Source organism: Anarhichas minor, unplaced genomic scaffold, assembly GCF_050575085.1.
Source record: "Anarhichas minor isolate MPS153535 unplaced genomic scaffold, ASM5057508v1 ptg000003l, whole genome shotgun sequence".
In the NCBI taxonomy this organism is placed as follows: domain Eukaryota; kingdom Metazoa; phylum Chordata; class Actinopteri; order Perciformes; family Anarhichadidae; genus Anarhichas; species Anarhichas minor.
This window is the reverse complement of record NW_027466449.1, coordinates 7,118,417-7,141,654: the sequence shown is the minus strand read 5'-3', so window position 1 is coordinate 7,141,654 and position 23,238 is coordinate 7,118,417. Positions and strand designations below refer to the sequence as shown.

The following is a 23,238-nucleotide window of genomic DNA, read 5'->3' as shown; positions in this document are numbered from 1 at the left end:
ATAGAATTTACTGTAACCAGATTCAATCCTTCTTTCAACCATAAAATTACTTATATTGCTGTAAAAAATAACCAACTTCTATAAACACTCACAATAACTGGAAACTTGTTCATACTTCAGTAACGTTGACTGGCTTCCAATCGGCAGTGCAACATGCAAATCGAGCAGGTGTCACCGGGGAGGGACCGAAGAGGAAACGCATATTTTTAGAATAACACCCGTGTGACAGGCGGCGTCGTCAACATTTGACAGGACTCATATCCTAAACGTGTCTTGAAAAAAAAAAAAAACATCTTCGGATTAATTCAGAGGCAGATGAAAACGTTCTCGTTTCAGACACCTGTTGTTGACTGACGGCGACAGCAGATCGTCAACCTGCTGCTCCTACTCAGAGATGCAAAAGTTACAACTGTTAAATGTGATTGTTAGAGTTCTCTGTGAAACTGTGAAAGAGCGACGCTGTGGATGAAAAGCGCTTTTCCAGATGGAGGAGACAGATCTGAGGCTGGAGTCAAGTTTGTGGGTCGGGAATAAAAGATGCCAGGCGGTCCTGACGGGCTGGCATTTCAACTGGACCGAGGTAGATAAGAAGAATAGCGGCAAGAAAACAAGTAGGTGTCTCTTTGGTCTCCAAAGCATCAGTCGATCTATAACATCGCGCTATAGAGGCCCGTGGTCTTGTTTAAAAATAATATCTGAATATAATAATAAGGCTTTTACGCACACTCAGGGGAATACCTCAGCAGTAGCGTTGTTGCTGTTTAACACTTGTTAAAAGCCATAACCTGTTTCCTGTCTGCACAGAACTGGCATAACTTGATGATGGTAAAACAAACAGTATGTATTTTGTAGAAGTAGCCTGGGAAACAACACGAACATAACAATATGTGTTATACTTTACGTGTCATTTGGAAAAGGGAGGGTTTAATTAATCCCATAGCTTCTACCAGAAAACGTGAAAAACAAGTTAAACAGCACTAACATGAAACACGACTAGCTGAGACACTTGACTAAAACACTGATTGTCGAGTACTCACACACTTCCGAGCATATTTTCTCAACACCAAAATGCCTCTGCTCCACATGCTGTCACACACACAACACAGAGAGAACTGCACTCTGGAATCTGTTGTTGCTGCACAGAAAACAAAGGGATTTCAGTTTTTAAAGGCATTTTTAAAGTGTTTTCTTTAAGACAACACACTTGTGTCTCCTTTTAAACACATACTGACGTGTTGAAAATAACTACCACTGTATATACATTATTAAATAACAATTACAATGTTACGTTGATGTTGTGTTCATATTAATATTATGGCATACTTTTGACTTTTAATTTGATGCTTTGACAACATTGTTTTTTTTAAAAACGTTCATGCCACTAAAGCTACATTGAATTTAATTGATTTAAAAAATATTCACGCTCCAAACAAGCTGTATCATCCTCATCTCTCTTACACAGTCAAAGTGTAAAACATAGGCTCCAAACCGTCGTTTATAACCCAATTATTATCAAGAGGTGTAACTAATAATATGGATGATGGCGACGCTCTTTATAGGTGTGCCAGTGAGTCAGCATGCACAATATCAGAACCCTGAAACTGAAGCAGCTGGATAGAAAACAGTCATCATTAATGTTACTAGTGACAACTGTGCTTTTCCTAATGTCACGTGACAAAAAGGCCCATAAGAGTCTTTGCATATAGGAGCAGCCAATTGGGATGCCTTGACATCTGCTATGACACATAAAACAATCAGCTGTGAGGAAGGTCTCTCCAGTGATTAATAAAATACCCCATACATTGTATTCAAAGAAGCATGTCCACATGAGGTTAATGTTGTGTGTATGTGTCTCTGTGATTAAATTTCAGTACCTGTGGCTGAGGTGATTGGAGTGGAGGAGGGCCGCGTGGAGATCCTGTCCCAGAAGTCCGTCGAGGACACAGATAAAGACTTCACAGGTGGGTTCATTTGCGAGACTCTCGGGTATCACAAATACCAAGGCCACAGTCAATGCTGAACAGTCTGAAACATTACACATCTTTTGCCATTGCGCTTAAAACTATGTGAGAACATGTGTAATTTGCATACAAGCGCACAGCACACTAGCTTTACAGTTTAGTCAAACGTATGCCTGATATGGTGCTTTTACAGTATGGTTTTGTTTCCCTTATCTGTCATTTACCTCCAGTTTTCTACGTGAAGCGCAGCAGCAGTGGGAGCTCTTATGGGTTACTGTGGAGACTGGGCCGGACCCAGTTCAGCTGCCTCAGTCGGGTGCTCAGAGACCAGTGGACAAAACACCTAAGAACGGCTCTAAAAACTCACAGTATGGATGGATGATTAGATACTGTTTTTTTTCAATTCCCTCAGAGTCCACATGGCTCGCAACAATCTGTAATATTCCAAATATATGTTTCAGGTCCGCTGCGTCCAAAGAGGCTGTTGGTATTTATCAACCCATTTGGAGGGAAGAAGAAAGGAAGAAAGATCTACCATTCTCTGGTGGCCCCTCTGTTTGAGCTAGCTGGTATCCGCTGTCATGTAATAGGTAAGGGACAACACAATTGTGACTCATAGTTAGCCTTAACTTCATTTAAGAAATAATGAATGAAAGTGACTTGCAGCCTATGTTATTATAACATTTCTCTTTCAGTGACTGAGCGGGCCAACCAGGCCAGAGACCACCTCCTGAAGAAAGACCTGACAGGCTTTGACGGGTAAGAACCATCATCACCACAGCGTAAACACTGTGGTGTGAGAGCATTATAACAGCTAAGCTCTCTGGGAGGCGCTCTCACAACAGAACTCTTGTGTTTGTTTATAACAGTGTGGTGTGTGTGGGTGGGGATGGCATGTTCAGCGAAATACTTCACGGTTTGATTGGGCGGACACAACAAGAGGCAGGCCTTTGTGAGAATGATCCCACGGTCACTTTACAGCCTTGTCCGCTCCATATTGGCATCGTCCCTGCAGGTAAGGACACAGTTGTTAGGAATTCATGAACGAATGGAGTTAGAGCAGTGGCACATTCATCCTCTTCTAATGTATCTAATGTAGGCTCGACAGACTGTGTGTGCTATGCCACAGTTGGAGTGATCGACCCTGTTACTTCAGCTTTGCACATCATCATTGGTGAGGATTTTTATTAGAATAATTCACTCTTTTGAAAAACAATGTAATTCTTAAAAATACCAAACTCCGAGCGCCATAGTTAAGCTTGTATGTTCTTCTTATATCCCACAATACCTTGCAGGAGACTCTCAGCCTTTGGATGTGTGTTCAGTGCATCATGCCTCTGCTCTGGTGCGCTACTCCGTGTCTCTGTTGGGTTACGGCTTCTACGGGGACGTACTGGCGGAGAGTGAAAAACACCGCTGGATGGGACCTCTCCGATATGACTATTCAGGTGTGGACGGATGATTCATCTAGAGAACAGAAATGACTGCACGCTGAGATACATACGATGCTGTTGTATTCTCTGCACTTAAAAGTTAAAAATTCACCCTGAACCTGTCACTAATAGCGCTATGACTAAGATGAAAGCACTTCATGCGGTGCACACGCTCTTTTAAAAAAAAACATTTCATGTCGCAAAACCACATTCCCTGCATATTCTTCAAAGTGTTCTTTGCTAACCATATTGCTCTTCTTTGTCCAGGCACTATGGTGTACCTGAGCAACAGAAGCTATGCAGGCATAGTTCAGTATCTACCAGCAGACCCGCTGCTCTCCAGCCCAAGAGATAGAACACGCTGCCTCTCAGGGTAAAACACACACTACTGACAAGATCTTACACAAGGAAGGGTGTATACACAGTGCAATAAATAATAAATACAAAGCAAACTTTAAAAAAAAGGAAAGGCAAGAAAATCACAGTGTGTACAACGGATCATACTCTAGTGATGTGGAGGTGTTTTAACACCTTACAACTGTTACACAACCCCTATCTGGGAGCGTGGGAGTGTTATCTATTTACACTTTAATGTTATTTGTCAAGTATAGTATTTACTTTTTGCATGTGTGTTTTTTTTCTGTTCTCTTCCTGTATCACAGAGGTGACTATATGTGTGAATTGAGAATCACTGTCCATTGTGTTAGTTTCTGTTATTATGTGACTGTGACTGAGTTATGTGAGGTGAAACAAACTTTAAGTAAACAAAACCACCACAATGATGTTTTTATGTAGCATCTCTCCATAATTACCAGTTGTTTAACTCCTAGAAGTGACTCTTCCTGGATAGCAAGTGTCATCAACATGAAAAGAAAGAAGCCCATGAGAACATGTACATTTCCAGAAATGATGAACGCCTGTTACATTTTTTGGTTTCTAATCTTACTCCCAGCCTTTCTGTGAGTCCTCACGCTTATCCAAGCTGTGTGAGGACGAGAGTGACTTTAACCTTGTACACCTGAAACCCCTTTAATGAGAAAGAGAGAAAGTGTCATAAAGGCACCAGTAAAATGGTTCAAATTCACTGCTTGAGACACTGTAACTGCTACCACCTGCAGCAGGGACTCAGGTGTTGGGTGCACCTTAAGGAGGGTAGAAACCATAGCAAGAGGAACTTGATCCGGAGGAAAGGTGAGCCTCTGTCTCTTGTTAGAGTCGACATTGTCTCAGTATTTGTCTGAGGCATCCACCAGGTTTATAATGCTCTTATGAATGGGTGTCAAGGTTAAGGAGCTTGTTATTTCAGAGTGAAAATAATTTGTGTTGCGTGTGTGTATGTTTAGGTGCAGTGTGTGTTCCCGAAGCACAGAAAGACTTTTCTCCCACTCTTCAGATCCAGGCTCCTTGTACAGCTCCCACTTCAACCAGTTCAGTAGTGACGCAGAAGGTAATAACACAAACACACATAAAAGTCCTGCATTTGTATATTTAAGCCCATTTAGCAGAAATCATGTACACTTTAAAGTAGCGTTTTTGGCTCGTTAACTCTTCAAATGAAGCTAATTGCAAGATTGTTTTATTTGAAACATTTATAGAGGGCTGGAGAGGTGACATTATCCAGTATCCATTAAGAACAGAAATATGTTCAATGACCAACCAATCAAAGCAACGCTAACTCAAACCAGCGCTCGCCTGAAAAGTAAATCTAGTAAAGTGTGCATGATGGGCGAAAACATGCGAAAACAGCAGTAAGGTCCTTTAAGAATCAGCAGTGATGTACAGTAGGGATTTGTTTTTGAATGTAGCATCATGCCTCTCTTTCTGTTTGTCCAGGCGAGTGGGTGAGTGTGGAGGGCAGGTTCAGGTGTGTGTCTCTCACTTGTATGTCCAGCTCGTGCCCCAAGAGTCCTCTGGGCCTCTCTCCCTCTGCTCACCTCGCAGACGGAACAGGGGACCTCATCCTGGTATGGGACACTCACCCGCTGGGATTCCTCAAGTTCCTCTACAGACACACCAGCACACAGGACCAGGTATGAGCACTTTCACATTGCACCGAAGCTGGGCTAGCAAGCTTGAACATGGCTTGACCCGTTCTCTGCCCACTTCTCTTAGTTCGACATGCCGTTTGTGGAGGTGCATCGCGTGAAGGCCGTCCGTTTCTCTCTCCCCCCCGAAAAAGAGGAAGAAGCATATGAAGAGATCGGAGGGTCGAGTGGTGGGATAGATGAAGAGACGGGCTACATTGAGACAGTAAGCAGGAGTGGATCTCAGGTGAGCCTGGCAGAGGCAGGCACGGGACGAGAAATGACAAATGAGCAGAAAACAACGACCCCCTTCTTGTGTGGTCTGTGCTGCAGCAAAGCTCCTGCTGCGTCAGTGTGGAACTGTGACGGAGAGATTCTGCCCACCACAGAGATGCTCTGCAGGTAAGAGAGTTCAAGCATCCATGTGTTGTTTAGTGTATTCTCACACGGTACTGTATTATCCTTTTAATGAATGTCTGGTTGTAACTTTGTTGCAACTCAGCTCAGCCATTTACCAACAGAAAACAAAACAAAATGGTGGCCAGGTGGCAAAGATGATTGTTTCTCAGCAGCAACATTTTTAACCACGTTCACTTCTCTCAGGATACACGGCCAGCTGGTGCGTCTGTATGCCAGGGGTATCGAGGACGGAGCAGCCGTGCACAACTGCGGTGAAGAAAATGACAAGTGTGACAGTGGATACACCCTACACAAATAGTCTTACCTACATTTTGAATGGTGAGGGAAAAGTGACGATGGACATGTTAGGCAAGTTTGTGAATTTACTGAGACAGCCTTGCAGTCCGTCATGGCCAAAGAGTTCTTAATATTTCAGGTACTTTTACATATTTTCTCATTGCAATAATGAAAAAAAAAGTATTTGTTCTTAAATGAGTGTGTGCTTGTTGAACTCTTCTACTTAAAACACTATTAAGAGACTTGTTAAATGATGACTTATCTGTAGTGCAGATCTTTTGGGGGGTATTTAGTGTTTGTATGCAATTTGTGGTTTGGGAATTTTATTTATTTTCACTTGAGCTTCCACAGAATATAATCATTGGGAATGTCAACAGAAGTTAAAAGACAAAAAAAAACATCTTAAGTCAATAAAAAAGACTGACCTGACTCATTTTGTGCTTTATTGTTGTCAACATTAGTGTACATTCGAAACATAGTAAGAGCAACAACAACTTGTACATAAATAATTGTGCAGTGGGACCTATTTTTTTTCTAGTGTGATCCAAACATAACTTACCATACCTGTAAGATCATGATATTATTATGGGATACAGAAGACAAGTCTCTTAAATACATGTCTGTCTTTGCTGCACTTCCCACGGCCCTCTGAGTACTGGCAGGATGACCAAATGATGCGTCAGAGTGTGTATGTATTTGTGTTTGTAGTTGGAAGGCCGCCAGCTAGGCCATGTACCTGACAAAGGCAGACATAGGTGACAACAAATAGCATCAGTCTGCTGCAGGCAGTTGAAAGAAGTCAAATTTAACAGTAAATCTTAAGTTGTAATGTTAACATGCATTGTGACAGATTCAACGTTACAAATGTAATTAACAAACATTTACAAATTTGATTTGAATTTAGCTTAAAGCACCTACCTGTCATTGTCACCTGAAGCAGGACATTTACAGTAAACATGTATTCAGAGTCACCTGTTCTTACAGACCAACAAGCCCTCCTAGTGTAAATTGCATGTGGCATTCAGTGTCATCATGGCGTGGTGATGACTGTAAACACAGGCCTGCTGATAGCAGAGAACAGGTTTATACTCTTAACATTGAAATGACCCTAAGTGTAAATAAGTCTCATATGGCCAATTATGTTAAAAAGGGAAGAAGTGCAAGCAGAAGATGATGTTAGATTTACTAGAAGTTTAGAAATTTACAGTTGAACACTTAAATCAGACTACTGATTTCCACATTGTGTGATCAGGGATAAAATGCAGTGGTATCTTTTCAACATGCAGACAAAATAAAACAACTTACAGCAGTGAAAGATTGCAGTAAACTTTATTGTTTGTAAACTTGTCGATTGTGTGTGTGCATGAATGTGTGTCTGAATCATGCTGTGTGGGGCTTCACCCACTTGTATGTTCCCCTATATCGGAATCCCACCCTCTTCACCAGGTCATCCGCTTCGTTTGGACCACGACTGTGGACGGACAAAGCAAAGACAGGAGAATGAGATCACTAAAAGGGAAATGCATGTATTTATTTCGGTTTCATAATACCGACGTTTTACCTTCCATATGTGTAAGGAATTGGGTGTGTCTTCTCTCCCTCTATTTGGTGGAGGAGGGGGGTGAAAATCCTCCAGGCCTCCCGCAACTCATCACTGGAACAGAAAGAAGAGCACTCCAAGTCAAAAACAAAACACCACACTAAAATAAAATACCTATAATAAACGATAACAGTATATGATGCCACCAACCTGCGGACAAAGTGCATCTGATTTCCACAGAAGACATCCAGTATCAGCCTCTCGTAAGCATCTGGGAGCTTCACGTTCTAGAAGAAGATGGCAGATGTAAAAAAAAAAAACACCTGCTTGATTCGAGTTCAGTCATCTTTCTTAATTCGAGCTAAAGAAACAAGAATGTATTGCAACTCTCTTTAAAACAACACCAGCTGTTTGTCTCTGAATAGGATATGATGGAAATGGTAATATATTCTTTTATACGACATCAACCATTAGGTGGCCAACTCGCAACTTTTGACAAACTTGTTTCAATGTGTTTGGTGTATCGCTACATCTCCACCCTATTTTTAGTTTCTTCTAACACTATCAATATTACTGTAAGACACCGAACATCAATCAAATATCACCTCAAATGAATAGACATTCAAGTTACAGTATATTATAGTATGTTGAAGATCAACATTTGACTATTCAAATAAAGTGCAACCAACTTATATGAAGAGTAGAGTGACAATATCACGACACAAAGAGATTTCACTTAAGTAGACAAAAATAGATTTTAAGATTGAAAGTTGGACCTGAATGATTGACCACAACGGATGCTTTGAGTTAAGAGTAGCACCTTGTATCTGCTCCTGTAGGTGAGGTCCAGCTCAGTCTCCTCTGGGCTGAAGTAAACTCCAGGCCTCTTGGTCATCATCTTCAGGTAAATCGCTTCGTCCGGCTGCACCCGCACCACCAGCTCGTTCCTCTGACAGCGTTCGCCAAAAATGTCTCCTGGTACATCAGTGAACTGCAGGCGCACTTCTGCCTTCTGTTCATTCAAAGCTTTACCGCAGCGGAGAATGAAAGGTACGCCTGGTGGAAGGGCGGTTGATGGGATGATGGATGGTGAAGGGTGCAAAACATCAGAGGGAATGTCACACAGTGCAGACTAAGACAAGTGAGTAAAAAAAAAAAGAAGATAAGAACTGTTTTGCCTCACCATCCCATCTTTCATTCCGGACATAAAGCACAACCGTGGCAAAAGTCGGCGTGCAGGAGCCTTCTGGTACGGTCGGGTCATCAAGGTAACCCAGCTTGGAGTGGCCCTCCCCCTTAGGGTCCCCCACATACTGGCCGAGCACCACATCTGACCCAGCAACAGGAGCTATACACTTCAACACCTTCACCTGCAGCACAACAATAATTACGGGACTGCAATGACGTAGACGCTCTGGTGTTTCAGACCAAACATATGCACAAATTATTATTTACATTCAATCATTGGCGTTACCTTCTCATCCCTGACGTCATCTGGGCTGGTGGAAGCAGGTTTCTCCATGGCGATCAGACAGAGCATCTGAAGGAGATGGTTCTGCATGACATCTCTACATTAAGAAACATGAAGAGGAGTCAGGGGAAGTGAAGGCTCTAGTGTAACAAAAACATTGTACTCATTAATTTCACTTTTATCTGAATGTACCGTCTCTCACCGAATGATACCAAAGGCATCAAAGTATCCTCCGCGGCCCTGAGTGCCAAAAGGCTCTTTGAAGGTGAGGACCACACAGGCCACACTGTTCCTGTTCCATATGGGTCCAAAGATGCGATTTCCAAACCTGGTTGTGAGAGAATAAAACACATCTGAAATAAAACCCTCAAAACCAGTGACACAGGAAGAAAGAAATAATGAGTACTCCAGAATTCTATGGCATTTAGGTTTTTACTAGTGGAAAAGTGCTTGAGAATGTATGTACAGAGCTTGTTACCTGAGCACCATGAGGTTCTGCACCATTTCTTTGCCCAGGTAGTGGTCTATGCGGTAGATCTGGTCCTCTGTGAACAGGGTAGACAGGTGGGCTGACAGCTCCTCTGAGCTCTGGAGGTCACGGCCGAAGGGCTTCTCAACAATTACCCTGCTCCAGCCTCTGTTTCACACACATATAGCTGATTAGAATAATGTGATCGAATAGCAAGTAAACCATTGCTTCCTATAACAGACACTGACTTGCGGCTCATGCAGTGGGTTCTGATGTTTGTGCTGACATGCTGGTAGACGGTGGGCGGCAGGGCCAGGTAGAAGAGTCTATTGGCATCAGCTCCCCCGGGCAGAGACGACAGATGAGAGTCAAGTTGAGTAAAAGAGCCGTCGTCGTCATACATGCCGCTCAGGTAGGAGTTCTTACTGAAGAAGGCTGAGAGACACTCAATGTCTTCATCAGTGACCTGAGGGAAATGTAGAATAATGTGTCCAGTTTCCAGAAAAGACACCCCAAACAATCAACAATGTTGTCCCAGATAGCCAATACGGATCCTACCTTCATATGAGGCAGACATGCTGTCTTGATGTCCTCCACGGTCAGCTTAGACCGGGCAAAACCAACAAAGTAGGTGTCATCTGGGAGCAGGCCATCTCTGAATAACCACCTAAAGAAGAAGGGAAAGTCAAAAAGCAGCGATGCACAACACTGGCCAAAGGTCCAACTCCTCATAATACAGAATGAGAAAACAACGTTAAAGACACCGGGAGTGTACTTGGTGTTAGAGCAGCAATCCTTCACTCACCATAAAGTTGGATAGATCTTTTTTTTTGCAAGATCCCCCTGTGCAAAATATATAAATAAAAAAAAGAGACCAGGTCGTGAACTCTTACTGATAATCACTTTGGATGAAAAGAATCGATCAAGAGTCCAAAGAGTAGGTCAACTATAAACACAAGTGGTAATGTGCAGTCGGTGAATCTGTTGCGTAATGGAGGAACTTTGGACACACCCTGTTTGTGAGACTCAGGTAGAATCTAAAAAGATCACTGGTTTCAACTATTAAGGGCTAAACAAACAAGGACGACAGATATAAACAACTAGACGTTGGAGCTTGTGCCGGGCTCCATGTGAAAACGCTCTGACTAAATGCTTTTGCTCCATATCGATCCCCTTCTTCAATGCTTGACAAAGAAAAAAAGTAGATGCAGCACATTTCCGTCAACAGGTGCTCTTTCACGGGCTTTTATTTTCCGATTACCACGGTGCAATATTCCCCTGTGAATTGTTCTCTCTGCGTCAGCTCTGTCGGGCCACTGTCACTTTAAAATCTCTTTTCAAACATTCTTTTCCACTGTCACGCCACAGAACATTGCTACAGATCTTTGTTGAGTTGTGTTCGAGGGATTGGAATAGAGGGAAACGGTGGCTATTCATGTCTTACAGATTGTGCAGGTTGTACTTACAGAGGCTCCAAGGACGATGAATATGTGCGTGTTGGAATGACTGGACCGCTCCTCTCCATAGAGCTCCCTCCGGAGCTGTCCAAACACCTCGGAGCGAGTCAAAGGCTCAGAGCTCATCTTCGGGCCTATCTGCTCTCAGTCGGTCCGAACTGTGGCAACTCTCATTGCCCTATTGCCACATGACACACGCAGCATGGTGACATTTCAATTGTCATCCTCGCCTTGCAGAAACACTCAGCAAGTTAATGCTGCCACCTACTGTTGGACAGCAATATAGTGCCTTAGCGTGGCCGCTTCCTCGTGCATTTATGACCTCGGCCCTCCGGTTCAGCAGGTTGGGTTAATGGTGAGACCCAACGCATTCAATCAGATCAGGTTTGGCAACCTGGAAGAAATCGCGCTTATCCATTTAAACTCACATTTCAGGTCTGTTCAGACAAGGCTGAAAACAATTGGCAGGAATGATTATTGCTCCTAAACCGCTCCTTAGACAAACGTTGCATAAACTTATAGGTGCCTAAGATGAGTCATGAATCATGGCAGGAAACCCATCTAAGTTCAAATGATTTAATATTTGTAGCATCAGTAACCACAGTAAGTTAATCATGTCAGAATATTACCCGGTGAATCAATACCAACCATTGCTCTGCTAAAAAAAGTAAAAACAAATAAAATAAAAAAATATGTTAATAGAATATTATAAGCTGTAGTGCACACATACATACGCATCAAATTAAATATATTTCACAGTATAACTGTGAAACCTCTTTTTTCTAGATACTGATCGTTTATCTGACACAACAAATAATATTTTTTATTTTAAAAAAAACCAGACATCTCTTGATTTCATCAGTTAAGTGAATATTTCCCATTTCAACATTCATTAAAACAACAAAAATAAAACACTAAATGGCTATTTTCCAAGCTGGAGTGTGAATTCACTGAAGTAAAATCATTCGCACAGTCCCCCACAGTCACACTCCTGCATGCAAAGTCCACAGTCTAGCATCTCATAATTCCCAGCCACCTTCAAACATCTCTCTGAGTTTCCATCATAAATAAATTTAAAACAAGTTAAGGCCAACCCAAGCGTCTTCAACAGTCTTTTCTTTGTCCTCCATCGTTAACTGTCCACTCAGCATGGCCAAATGCTCCAAGCTCCACAGCAGGAAGTCCTTCTGGTTCAAAGTTGAGTTGGATCCTCAGAGCAGAGTCTGAGGAAGGGGACACAAGGTGCCAGAGGTCACCTGATGGGCCGACAGGGAGCTCAGCTGAAGGTCCAGTGCTGGTAGAGGTCGGCAGCATTACAGTTGTCCATCTGAAGCTGGCCTCCATTCAGCCGTAAACATTTCCCACTACTGGGATTCTTCACCAGATTTTCCTGGAGAGCGTCAGAGAAAAAGGTGACTCAATACAGAAGCCTAAATTAATATCAACATACCAATAGATTACATTTGAACTATTCCTTTCACCATTCTATGCTAAATAAATGCAACATTTCAGGATGTTGCGCTTATTTGCTTTCTTTCCAAGTTAGATATGATAAATGCTCTCATTCTGTCCGGTAAATATAAAGCTACAGCCAGCTGCTGTTTAGCTTAGCTTAATTTAAAGAGCGCATCAAACTCTCAAATAATACTAGTTTCTTAAGTTCGGCTCCAAATGTCCCTCACCTCTGTAAAGACCCACTCCTGTTTGGGTAACACACTGGTGCCCTTCCCCTTCCGCTCGCAGAGCTCGATGGTCACTGCCTCTGGTTGGGGCGTGGCTTGAAGACACAACTGCTTTCCAATATTATGACGCAGCTCCTTATGAGAGGAGTATTCAAAGTACTAGAAGAGACAATCATCCAATCAGAGACCTAACCAGTCCCAGAGAACATCAATTCATCTTCAAATCTCACATTTCACATGCGTGAGTCAATAGTCGTACCTGGTTGCCTCCCATGTTGTGACACTGGTACATAATCACAGGTTTACCTCCATTGTTACTCTCTCCAGCATCCAGGCAGGTTTTAGATCCTGAGTTTCTAATCTGGTGCAAACACAGACACAAATAACAGCCGCGGTTATGTAATATGAGCGGTGTGTCATATGGTAAATATGCAAATACAGACAAAGGGAAACGTGACTTACTGCTCCAGATTTTTCTGGGTGTAAGTCAGGAATGAAGGCCTCTGGGTAGATTGTGTTCAAGTACCAGGTGAAGTTCTTGCAATTCAGCTTCTCTCTCAGATTCAGGCGATCAGAGATGTCCCCAAACTTATGCTATAAACATTGAAATGGGAATATTATAATTACATTTTCATATCAACTTGTTGCAGCACGGGGTAAACATTCTAGTCAAAAATAAAAAAATGTTGTAGAAGAAGGGTGATAAATGTCATTGTATCCATGTGCATTTAACATTTGAACAGTGTTACTCAGTGCCACACTGACCTCCCTGGCCATAACTGCAGCTGCCTGGTTGCGGCGATAGTAAATCGTCTTGTAGTCGTCCATCCAGACCTCAGCCAGGCGTACCTGGTTGCGAGTGATGACCTCTGTGCCTTTGGGGAAGGTGTGGGGGCTCTTGGTGCGGAAGACATGTCCAACCACAGAACAAGGGATGATCTCAAGCTGACCCCCACACTGCCACACCTGCGAATCAAATGTGATGCAGGTAGCAATTCAGACTCCAACTTGACAATGAGAAGGAGACTAACAAAACGTGTGGAACTGTGGAAGTATAGATAAAGAGACAAACCCTGAACGACATCTCCACATTTTCCCCGCCCCAGATCTCCATCTTGTCGTCATATGTTCCAATGTGTTCAAAGTACTTCTTTGAGATTGAGAAAAGACCTCCGGCAAACGTGGGCGTTCTGAAATTGTCAGAGTCAGATCAAAGCTTTAGAGACTTAAATGATTCAGGATTATCCGAGTGAAGCCAACATGATCCTTCTTACTTTACAGGGTAGGTTTCATCCTTGCGCAGCTTCCTGGCAGCCTCGGGGATCGTCTCCCAGCCGAAGCTCAGGCTCCAGTCAAAGTTACCTCGGTTGAAAGCGTGATTGGAGGCCACAGGCTTGTTGAACTTAAAGGTTTCGAGGTCAATGGTGGTGATCTCTGGACTAACCACGGCAGTAGGTTCCTCCACAATGCGGGCCAACAGTGGCTCTAACCAACCATGGAAACACTCACCTAGACAGGGAGGAACGACAGAGATTACTTCATGTCTACTTCTTAACCTCAGTTAGGGTTAGTTTGTATTTGCAGTGCAAACTGTGTCTGTGGCGACAACTACAGGAAAAAATGCTGTATTGCAGTTTTTCTCCATACAGATAAATGTACCTATGCACATGTTTCTGAAAACTTGAAGCTCATGTATCAACAAAAAAAAAGACTCCAGACTGCTAAACTCTGAGGATAATTCCATTGATTTCACTCAAAAAGAAATCTGAAGGATTACCAATTTAACAAAAATCCGTTTCAGGTGAAAGATCGGAGCAAAGCACGGCTTCATGAAAATGATATTATTACATTACATTTAGAGGACACTTCGGTCCATTTTCTGATAGCTGAATACTGAGGAAGACGTCTGAAAATGATCTAAAATAAACAATTAAACATGTTACTATCACAATAAGGATGTTTGCTCCCTAAGTTAAATGACAAAGTGTATACTTTGTGAGTCAAAGTACATTTTCAGACCAAACAGAGATGTTGTAATTAACTCTCTGCTTCCAATAAATCTTTGCTGTAAATTATATTTTTATTTGATAATTTATATATCTACTGAACGTTTTACTGAAAACTTTATAAATACCGTGATAAAGTTAAAGTTGAAACAAAACATGGATAAATGTGTATTATGGATGGACCTTAATATTAAGTGAAAATATAATCATTTGATTCAAAATGTTGCCATAATATGGCACAAACAAACTAGAGAACTATAGGAAATATGAATCACTTTCTTGCAGTAGTGCAAGTATGTACATTTCTATTAAAGAGGGAAAACAACACATTAGCCCCTAACCCTGGTAGTGCTACTGTCCCAATGAGCTACACACAGCTGCTTAAAAAACGGCCATTGTGGCTGTTGTTGTGGTGTGTGTGTGTGTGTGTGTGTGCGCGCGCGCGCGCGCGCGCGTTTTCTCACAGTGTGCGTCGAGAAAAGTTAGGATTTCGCCTTGAGCGATGCTGGCACCCAGCAGCCTGGCAGTGATGAGGCCCTTCCTCTCCAGCTGCCTCACAACGCGGACAATCTTCAGCTGAGGCACAAACACCTCCAGTTGGTTCTTCAGGTGATCTGTGGAAAATGGAAACAACATTAGCATGTCTGTTTCGTCTTTGTTTAAAACAATGACAATGTTGGATGTGGTTACCGATGCAACAGAGCTCACTTTGAGCCACACCCAATCGTAATGCGCTGGGTAATGAGTTTGGTCAGGGTTGCAACACACTTTATGGCGAGAGGAACTATCATTTTCAGCAATAATAATAATGAATAGATAAAATAATAAAGCAGCTTGCTGACCCAGATAAGAAAAAAAAAAAAAACAATTAAATGTATACCAGTGTGACCACTGCCAGAAGAAATAGCAATGAAGTGGAAAAGTTGCTGTTAAATTTGGATCACACTTCCCCTCTACGAGTCTTAATGACCGCAATGCACGCCGCACATTTCTCAAAGGTTTCGGTCTCGGTGAATTCGGCAACCACATTGTCTAAACGTTATGACCGAGAGGCAGCTCTGGTAGCAAAAAAGAGAAGTTTATTTTTAGTAGGAAATACAGCGGGTACAGAATGTAACGGTGCATTAGCTTCAGTTAACTGACAAAGAGGATATTTAGACTGAGGTTGAAACACACACACGGGTAGTGATAGTAGGTTAAAAATTCTCTATTTTCTCCAGCCATAAGTCATGAATTTTGAATGTTTCCTGTACTTCAATATGCTGCTGCTGTGCAATAATCCAATGACATTTTCACAGTCACAGCAGCACAAAAGATTGGACTGTAAAACACTTTCATATGCAAAACATATGACAAAGGTGCATTCATAACTCGAAGGTAGGCTTCTTTTATTGACTTTGACCAACTCTCACTGAGGGGGAGGTGGCCTTGGAGATTCTGTTAAGTTGGTGTGCAACACTTTCTATTTGACAGGAGGCCAGCCTTGTGGACATACCCATAGTAAAATACACAACATCATTTTCATGTATGACACCAGCCTGATACTCTGTATCAAGCCAACACCAGTCTTATCAAAGCTCACAGCTTAAAGTGACTGGAACGCTGCCCTATAAACTCCGGAGGTCAATTTAATTAATAAATCACCAATAACTTGAGACTTCATGGTTTTCAGACTGTGCTGCTGCAGCTGTGTCCTGCCTGCACCTTTTTGAAGAAATTACTTCCTCGAGCTTCCTGGTGATTTTCTGTCATGTTGTTTGAAAATGTTTCTTCACTGTCCAACTCTTCTGTGAAACATGCACAGTGTTCAATATCATCTTTACATTATAAAACACAATGTCTGTGAAATGTTTAGTTTGCATTCGCTTTATTGATAACATCAACAGGAAAGCAGAACTGCTGAGCTTACAAATTTGTTCCTCACTTCCTGCCCGATTAAGTAAATACGAATGGATAAAGTCGTAAACCTGAACTGCCCTTACTGTCGGCAACGTCGTAAACAACGTATTATATATTTTCCTGCCAGTGACGCCTCAGTTACGTTGTGTCAATAGTGTGTACTTATGTTTTTCGCACCTGCAACACTGGCGTCATCCACCAAGATGATCTCTTTGAGCAGGACGGCAGGAGACGTGTGCAGGACGCTGTAGACCGTCCTGAGGAGGGTAGACCAAGCCTCGTTGTGGAAGACGATAATAACACTGGTGGTAGGCAGAGGAGGACAGCGACGAAACTTACTCTCCACGCACCTGAGCCAGGTCAGAATACAAGGAGACAAAGAAGTGTGCAAAAGTGAGAGGCGCATCTGATGAAATGAAAGTCACACAAGGTCTTGCAGAGCCACGTATTAACAGACCATTGTTATTACAGATATTCAAGGTCTGGTCACCAATACTTTAAATAGCACATTTGAGCAAACAGTCATAAACAATCAGCTCACTTAAAAAGCCTCTCGAAAAAGAAACAGCTCAAGGCGTATCGAGCCGGTGATATGTTTAGATGTCAAGTCTGACAAGCGTTTACAGTCAGTGGAAGTGTTTGCATCCCAGATAATACCTCAGTCTCAATTACTTAGTACACACCCATACTAACATGTGCATACTGAGAGGCTTTTTTTTTTTTTTTTTTTTTTGCAGTTAGACTCAGATGAGTCTTTTAACTAAGTGATTTTCCAGGAAAATGTAGACACAATATCAAAATGCATGTAAATAATTGACTGCTCCGAGCGTGACCCCAGCGGGGACCCAGGGTATTATCTGGCCTGGTATCTACATGTCAGCAAACTCCAAACTATCTCAGATTATCTTGAGAACATGCTCTTACTCTGAAGGCCTCGTGTCATCCCCGAGACTACGGCTGAGCGAGATACGGTCACTGGCAAACTGGTTGAAACAGTGCCTCGTCATTCCCTCCTCCTTCTCCTTCACCTCTTCTGGGGACATGTTGTCTTTCTGGAATGCTTTCCCATCAGCCCCAAGGCTTTCGGGGTCCTGAGGCGGTCTCTCCAGGTGAGGTTTGAGCTCAGCCCGAGTGTAGAATCCAGCAGGGCATTTGGCATCCTCGGTGGGCTGCTGCTGTACCGACGGTGCCTGCGGAGGTATGATCTGGTTGCCAATGTTGTTGACAGCCTCTCGGACCATGACCAACACCTTATCCTTCTTCTCCACCAGCTCCTGAAACCAGGGGTCACCAGCAGACGAGGACCCAACATCCCTCTGGAGAACCACTAAGACCACCATGAAGACAGTCCCCCCAAGGAGCACCAGTTTCAGGGGGGACATACGCCGGCGTAGGAATTTGCGCATGTTTCACAATGGGTGTTGCTGTTAAAAACAGAAAAAAAAACGAAAATTTGTCCCAAGACTTGATAGTTTCAGCCAAGCTCTGAAAAACCAAACTGCTCTGTCAGCCTTACCTGGTTTTACTCACTAATCATTCAGTTAGTTGTTACTGAAGTGTGGGGGGTGGGTGGGGATGGAGGGGGGGAAGAAGACAAGCAAGAGGAACATTTCTTAAACCGGTTTGTGCATCTCTGCAAGTGTCATAGCAGCAGGAGATCTTGCCAACATTGCTCCCCCTCGTCTCTTTAGGAAACAGTCCCACAGGGCTGGCGGAGAGAACACGGAGGCGGAGAGTGCGAACAAACACACCACACCTCTCAGTAAACACCTGCATTCACCTGCTCCGGCCACAGTCCTCCAGGACCCACGTGGCAGCAGGTGGGCCACGACACTGCTGACACAACCCGCAACTCCCTCACCTGTTAATAAGTGACAATGCCTTGCTACACATACACATACACATACACCACACCCATAATGATCAGAGCTGTCATCTGCTACAGGGAGCAGAGTTTGCTAGATGCATGACAGGACCACAACATCAAGCCGGCCCTGGCACAATAAGAGTCTGTTTCCTGCTAGGTGAAACAGGATATCACTGCAATGTAGGACATCTGTGTGTGTCAGTGGGTGATCACTGTTCAGTTAGAGACTCACTCTTACTTGTTCATAATTAATTTACTCTATTCTCAAGCCAGCCTCCTTCATAATTAATTCAAGAGGACACTCTTTTGGTGTTCCAGCAAAAGGGAAACCACCACAGACCACTCTGCAGTCGTCTCCAATCGATAACCAGTTGGTCCAGTTTTTAGAGTTACAACAGAGGAAGAAATCATTCAATCAGAAAATATTTTAACTCAATATTATGCGAGCTTGTAAATCTGGATAGAGTGGCAAATCAGTATTATGTCCCCCTCAGATTAACTTTCTGTATTTTCAGGAAGTGCTTGTCAGAAACATCATTTTACAAATCAAACAACTGTTCACACTTTTCTACAGCTTAAAGTAACTTGAAAACACAAGTAAACAACAGAAGGTCCCACGTAATCACAAAAATAAATTCCGCAAAAATGAAAGAGGAAGTGTGTCGTTCCTGTAATTCAGAATGTGTCAGCGTTAAAGACATATCTAAGCTCTTGTCGGCTCTAACAAATTATATACGTGACGAATGTATGAAACCTGCCTGTCAATCTCACGGAGGACACCGATACGCTGCTGAAAGGTGAATATATAATGTAACTCCGCCACTTACCTAAAATGTATAAGAAGTCGCCGCCAACACCTGTTACGGTGGATTTCTGCATGCGTTTGGAAAGTTTCCAAGTGAACACGCAGCGACCTTTCCGGTTGCCAGTTGTAAGACTGGAGTTTCGAGCAGCGAACCAGGATGCAGAAGTTGCGTTGCCTCCCGGCTTTTCCTTTGAACCGCACAGGTGCCATTTGTTGAAATGATTAGCTGGAGACAGAGGGCGTGAGGGCTACCCCTGCTGGCCGCGTGCGTCCTTACCCGAGTTACTTCCGTGCAGCACGTTAAAGGCGGCTTTCATCGAAAACAGAGCACGCGGTTCCTGTGATTCAGAGGAGAGGAAAAAAATAAATACATAAAGGAAAAATAAATAGATAAAGTCAAATCAAATCGAAGCAGAAATGGGTAAAAATATTATTTCATATTAAAATGTTGAAATTATATAAACTATAGGATATACAGGTGCATCTTAATGAATTAGAATATCATCGAAAAGTTAATTTATTTCAGCAAACCAATTCAAAAAGTGAAACTCATATACTATATAGATTCATTACACACAGGGTTATATATTTCAAGCGTTTCTTTCTTTTAATTTAGATGATTATGGCTTACAGCTAATAAAAACCCCAAATTCAGTATCTCAGAAAATTAGAATATTACATAAGACCAATTAAAAAAAACAACAACTTGGTAATGGCTCCTTTTGCATGAATTACTGCATCAATGCGGCGTGGCATGGATGCGATCAGCCTGTGGCACCGCCGAGGTGTTATGGAAGCCCAGGTTGCTTTGATAGGGGCCTTCAGCTCGTCTGCATTGTTGTTTCTGGTGTCTCTCATCTTCCTCTTGACAATACAGGTCAGGCGAGTTTGCTGGCCAATCAAGCACAGTGATACCGTGGTCATTCAACCAGGTATTGGTACTTTTGGCAGGTGCCAAGTCCTGCTGGAAAATGAAAGCAGCACCTCCATAAAGCTTGTCAGCAGAGGGAAGCATGAAGTGCTCTAAAATGTCCTGCACTGACTTTGGACTTGATAAAACACAGTGGACCAACACCAGCAGATGGCATCATTCCCCAAATCATCAGACTGTGGAAACTTCACACTGGACCCCAAGCAACTTTGATTGTGTGCCTCTCCACTCTTCCTCCAGACTCTGGGACCTTGATTTCCAAATGAAATGCAAAATTTACTTTCTGATGTTGTCTCTGGTTCAGGAGTGGCTTGACACAAGGAATGCGACAGTTGTAGCCCGAGTCCCGGATAAGTCTGCGTGTGGTGGCTCTTGAAGCACCGACTCCAGCCGCAGTCCACTCCTTGTGAATCTCCCTCAAATTCTTGAATGGGCTTTGCTTCACAATCCTCACAAGGTTATCCCCAAGGTTATCCCTGTTGCTTGTGCACCTTTTTCTACCACACTTTTTCCTTCTACTCGACTTTCCACTAACATGCTTGGATACAGCACTCTGTGAACAGCCAGCTTCTTTAGCAATGACCTTTTGTAGCTTACCCTCCTTGTGGAGGGTGTCAATGACAACTGTCTTCTGTCTTCTGGACAACTGTCAAGTCAGCAGTCTTCCCCATGATTGTGTAGCCTACTGAACCAGACTAATATATTTTATGATATAAATTAACTTTTCGATGATATTCTAATTCTTTGAGATGCACCCGAATATGAGATACATAGCCACAGTGTACAAAAGAAAAAGTAGACAGTGTAGTACACACACATAACAAGTCCCTGTATCTTGAGCCTATTACAGTAACATTAGTGCTTTTTCATCAGGGATTAGGAGGAATTTATGTCTCTTAATTAATGTTCAGCATAGAGTGCTGTGTGTGAACATTGCCATTACCTCAACAGAAATTCATTATTCATGTGCAAGCAATTAAATACTCTCTCCTGCATCACCCTCTTGAAACTGTAGACTGATTTATTCAGAAAAGGAGAAGGAGGCTTCTCTCAGGTTACTGTCACAGGGAGAAATCTTGATTGCAGACTGCTGATTGACATGAGAGCTGGTTGAGCCGTTCACTACTTTACTACCACTGCTCCTGAAGAGATCCAAGAGCCTCAACAGAAATAAAAAACAAACAAATAAACACAATCAATGTAAAAACGGCAATTTATTAATTTATTGTCCAAGGGTAAGTTAATCAAGTCAATCATTGCACTATTTCTTAAACTCTGACACTTTTTAAAGGACAATGCAAGTGTTTAGTTGACCTTTCACAAGGACAGAGAAAGCGAGGGCGTTTTTTGTAGCCTGTTAAGGCAACGTTTGTTTTGGCTCAGACAGAAAAGTGAGTGAAAGCAACATCAGGTGTAACGCTTGTCAAAATGTAAAATACACCTTCACTTTTCAGCAAACGTGGCGTCCAATCAATTTGGCCTCTAGTACAATGTAAAGGCAATGTATAGTGTTTTCCTTCAGAAGTAGTTTAATTGTGGACAAAGATAGAAATTATTACATACATTCATATGATTATTGTTTCAAAAGACAAATTTTAGGGGGTTAACAAGCCTCCATGTGCGAAATATAACCAGATGGGGTCAAATACTGTTGTGTAAAGTTGTGAATATTGGTCCATGAAGTATGCAGATTTTGGAACTGCATAATCTCAAGGCAATACTTGTGAGCAGACAGAGAATTCCTGCATACAGTTCATCCTGAAGCCGTCAGGAAACCACTTAACGTTCACACGTTGTAACACAATCCAAAACAAACGTTTCATAGGCGTTTGCTTATTTAGGTGGGAGTGAAATCAGTCACAGACCAGTAAAAGGCGCAGTAGACAACTCTCTTCGAATTATTGATTTGACACGAGAAATCAGAAATGGACACAACTGAGGAATATAAAACATGCCTTGCAGCAACCAGTTTGGCAAGAAAGCATTGTCATACAGTATCATAAAAACCTCACAGTGAAAAGTTACAGTATGCCCCTAGATAAAGATCAGCATTTAGCTATGTGTGCTCACACCCACACAGACACACACCCATACACACGGTCCTCACACACACTTATACAAAACGTTTCAGAACAGTTTCAGAATCTCTCTTCAGTACCGGGATACGAATGCAACTTTTCTTCCTTCATTTCACACTTCTTGTTTTTGGCTTCAACCAAAAGTACATTGCAGGGAGCGAGTAATCGATTGCACATTTCAGTGAACCACAAACCGCCTTGTGGCCAGACTGTGGCTAATCACAGGCTAAAAGAAACAAAGAGGGTCCTGATAAGAAACACAGAAGTCCAAGCCAAGGTTATTGTGAGTGTGTTCTATCTGCGTATGTGTGCGTGTGTTCTCCTTCATGAATAAGTTCACAACAACAAAAGAAAGTGTTTGTCCCTATCAACGACAGTGACGTTACCGTGGCCTTCGCTGTCAAAAGATGAATAAATTACTTCGGTTTACTGTACTTTTGAACAGAATCATTAGGGTGTACTTCATATCAAACATTTGTTCTTTGGTCATTTTCATCCTTGATGTTGTCCTTGCATATTTTCTTTTAAGTAACAGTTTTTTTTTGTATATTGTATATATATTCTTTTTTCTACAAGGTCATCACGAAAATCCATCCGCACAAAAATAAATAACGACTCCAGATGAAATACTCGTACTATTGCTCATTAACACAAGCAAAGTCGCTTCCGTCCTAAGGCAACTAGGCTTTGTGATCTCTCGAGCAGCTTGGGAAAAAGCCTTTCGAACATGAACAACGTCCTACATGTGTGCGTCTTGAGTACTTGACAAAATACAGACAGGCCGAGCTCGTCTCCGTTGGCCGTCTTCTGTCCCCCGGCGTGTTCGCACCGTGCTTCGGTGCTCATCGCCGAGCTGACCACTCGGTCTCTCTGCAGTCTCTGTCTTGTCAGTGCAGTGGGAGTCACTCTGCGGTCGGCC

The 23,238-nt window shown here is 42.6% G+C and overlaps 3 protein-coding genes and 1 long non-coding RNA gene across 6 annotated transcripts; 2 read left to right on the top strand and 2 right to left on the bottom strand.

Annotated features, from left to right (window-relative positions):
- Positions 1–96: 96 nt before the first annotated feature.
- On the top strand, positions 97–6,543 carry LOC142954314 (ceramide kinase). The gene is made up of 13 exons (XM_076095280.1): positions 97–611; positions 1,872–1,961; positions 2,192–2,329; positions 2,423–2,551; positions 2,657–2,720; positions 2,831–2,976; positions 3,061–3,135; positions 3,257–3,409; positions 3,662–3,767; positions 4,738–4,841; positions 5,228–5,424; positions 5,507–5,820; positions 6,022–6,543. Exons 1-13 carry the CDS (start codon positions 485–487, stop codon positions 6,134–6,136), a joined length of 1,758 nt encoding a protein of 585 aa, XP_075951395.1. The 5' UTR covers positions 97–484; the 3' UTR covers positions 6,137–6,543.
- Positions 6,544–7,426: 883 nt separating this feature from the next.
- LOC142954330 (glucose-6-phosphate 1-dehydrogenase-like) lies at positions 7,427–11,497 on the bottom strand. Of its 2 annotated transcripts, XM_076095282.1 has the most exons (12): positions 11,061–11,497; positions 10,400–10,437; positions 10,153–10,261; positions 9,843–10,060; positions 9,604–9,762; positions 9,328–9,453; positions 9,129–9,222; positions 8,838–9,024; positions 8,475–8,710; positions 7,865–7,941; positions 7,676–7,768; positions 7,427–7,585 (listed from the first exon to the last, which is right to left on the bottom strand). In XM_076095282.1, the coding sequence occupies exons 1-12, from the start codon at positions 11,175–11,177 to the stop codon at positions 7,495–7,497; spliced, it is 1,545 nt and encodes a 514-aa protein (XP_075951397.1). In that variant the 5' UTR covers positions 11,178–11,497; the 3' UTR covers positions 7,427–7,494. The 2 variants fall into 2 exon arrangements, with proteins under 2 accessions (XP_075951397.1, XP_075951400.1); XM_076095285.1 differs by lacking the exon at positions 10,400–10,437.
- A 116-nt stretch (positions 11,498–11,613) lies between these two features.
- Positions 11,614–19,892, bottom strand: galnt6 (UDP-N-acetyl-alpha-D-galactosamine:polypeptide N-acetylgalactosaminyltransferase 6 (GalNAc-T6)). Of its 2 annotated transcripts, XM_076095278.1 has the most exons (11): positions 19,333–19,892; positions 17,563–18,062; positions 16,816–16,988; positions 15,204–15,353; positions 14,008–14,242; positions 13,806–13,923; positions 13,499–13,699; positions 13,196–13,327; positions 12,993–13,094; positions 12,734–12,892; positions 11,614–12,441 (listed from the first exon to the last, which is right to left on the bottom strand). In XM_076095278.1, the coding sequence occupies exons 2-11, from the start codon at positions 18,042–18,044 to the stop codon at positions 12,328–12,330; spliced, it is 1,866 nt and encodes a 621-aa protein (XP_075951393.1). In that variant the 5' UTR covers positions 18,045–18,062; positions 19,333–19,892; the 3' UTR covers positions 11,614–12,327. The 2 variants fall into 2 exon arrangements, with proteins under 2 accessions (XP_075951393.1, XP_075951394.1); XM_076095279.1 differs by lacking the exon at positions 19,333–19,892 and having other exon boundaries at positions 17,563–19,249.
- On the top strand, positions 19,196–21,244 carry LOC142954348 (uncharacterized). Its single transcript, XR_012955692.1, has 2 exons — positions 19,196–19,302; positions 20,188–21,244. It is a non-coding gene; the product is annotated as an uncharacterized LOC142954348 (long non-coding RNA).
- The last annotated feature ends 1,994 nt before the right edge of the window (positions 21,245–23,238 follow it).

Bases quoted from the DNA above. Each gene is read 5' to 3' on its own strand.
- LOC142954314 (XM_076095280.1), top strand. From the start codon at position 485: ATGGAGGAGACAGATCTGAGGCTGGAGTCAAGTTTGTGGGTCGGGAAT. The intron at 612-1,871 runs GTAGGTGTCTCT...ATTAAATTTCAG, and splicing joins GAATAGCGGCAAGAAAACAA to TACCTGTGGCTGAGGTGATT. The intron at 3,136-3,256 runs GTGAGGATTTTT...AATACCTTGCAG, and splicing joins AGCTTTGCACATCATCATTG to GAGACTCTCAGCCTTTGGAT.
- LOC142954330 (XM_076095282.1), bottom strand. From the start codon at position 11,177: ATGAGCTCTGAGCCTTTGACTCGCTCCGAGGTGTTTGGACAGCTCCGG. The intron at 9,763-9,842 runs GTCAGTGTCTGT...TGTGTGAAACAG, and splicing joins ACCCACTGCATGAGCCGCAA to AGGCTGGAGCAGGGTAATTG. The intron at 9,223-9,327 runs GTGAGAGACGGT...TTCTTAATGTAG, and splicing joins GATGCCTTTGGTATCATTCG to AGATGTCATGCAGAACCATC.
- galnt6 (XM_076095278.1), bottom strand. From the start codon at position 18,044: ATGCGCAAATTCCTACGCCGGCGTATGTCCCCCCTGAAACTGGTGCTC. The intron at 16,989-17,562 runs GTAAGAGCATGT...GACCTGGCTCAG, and splicing joins GATGACACGAGGCCTTCAGA to GTGCGTGGAGAGTAAGTTTC. The intron at 12,442-12,733 runs GTGAGGGACATT...GACGCTCTCCAG, and splicing joins AGGAGTGGGTCTTTACAGAG to GAAAATCTGGTGAAGAATCC.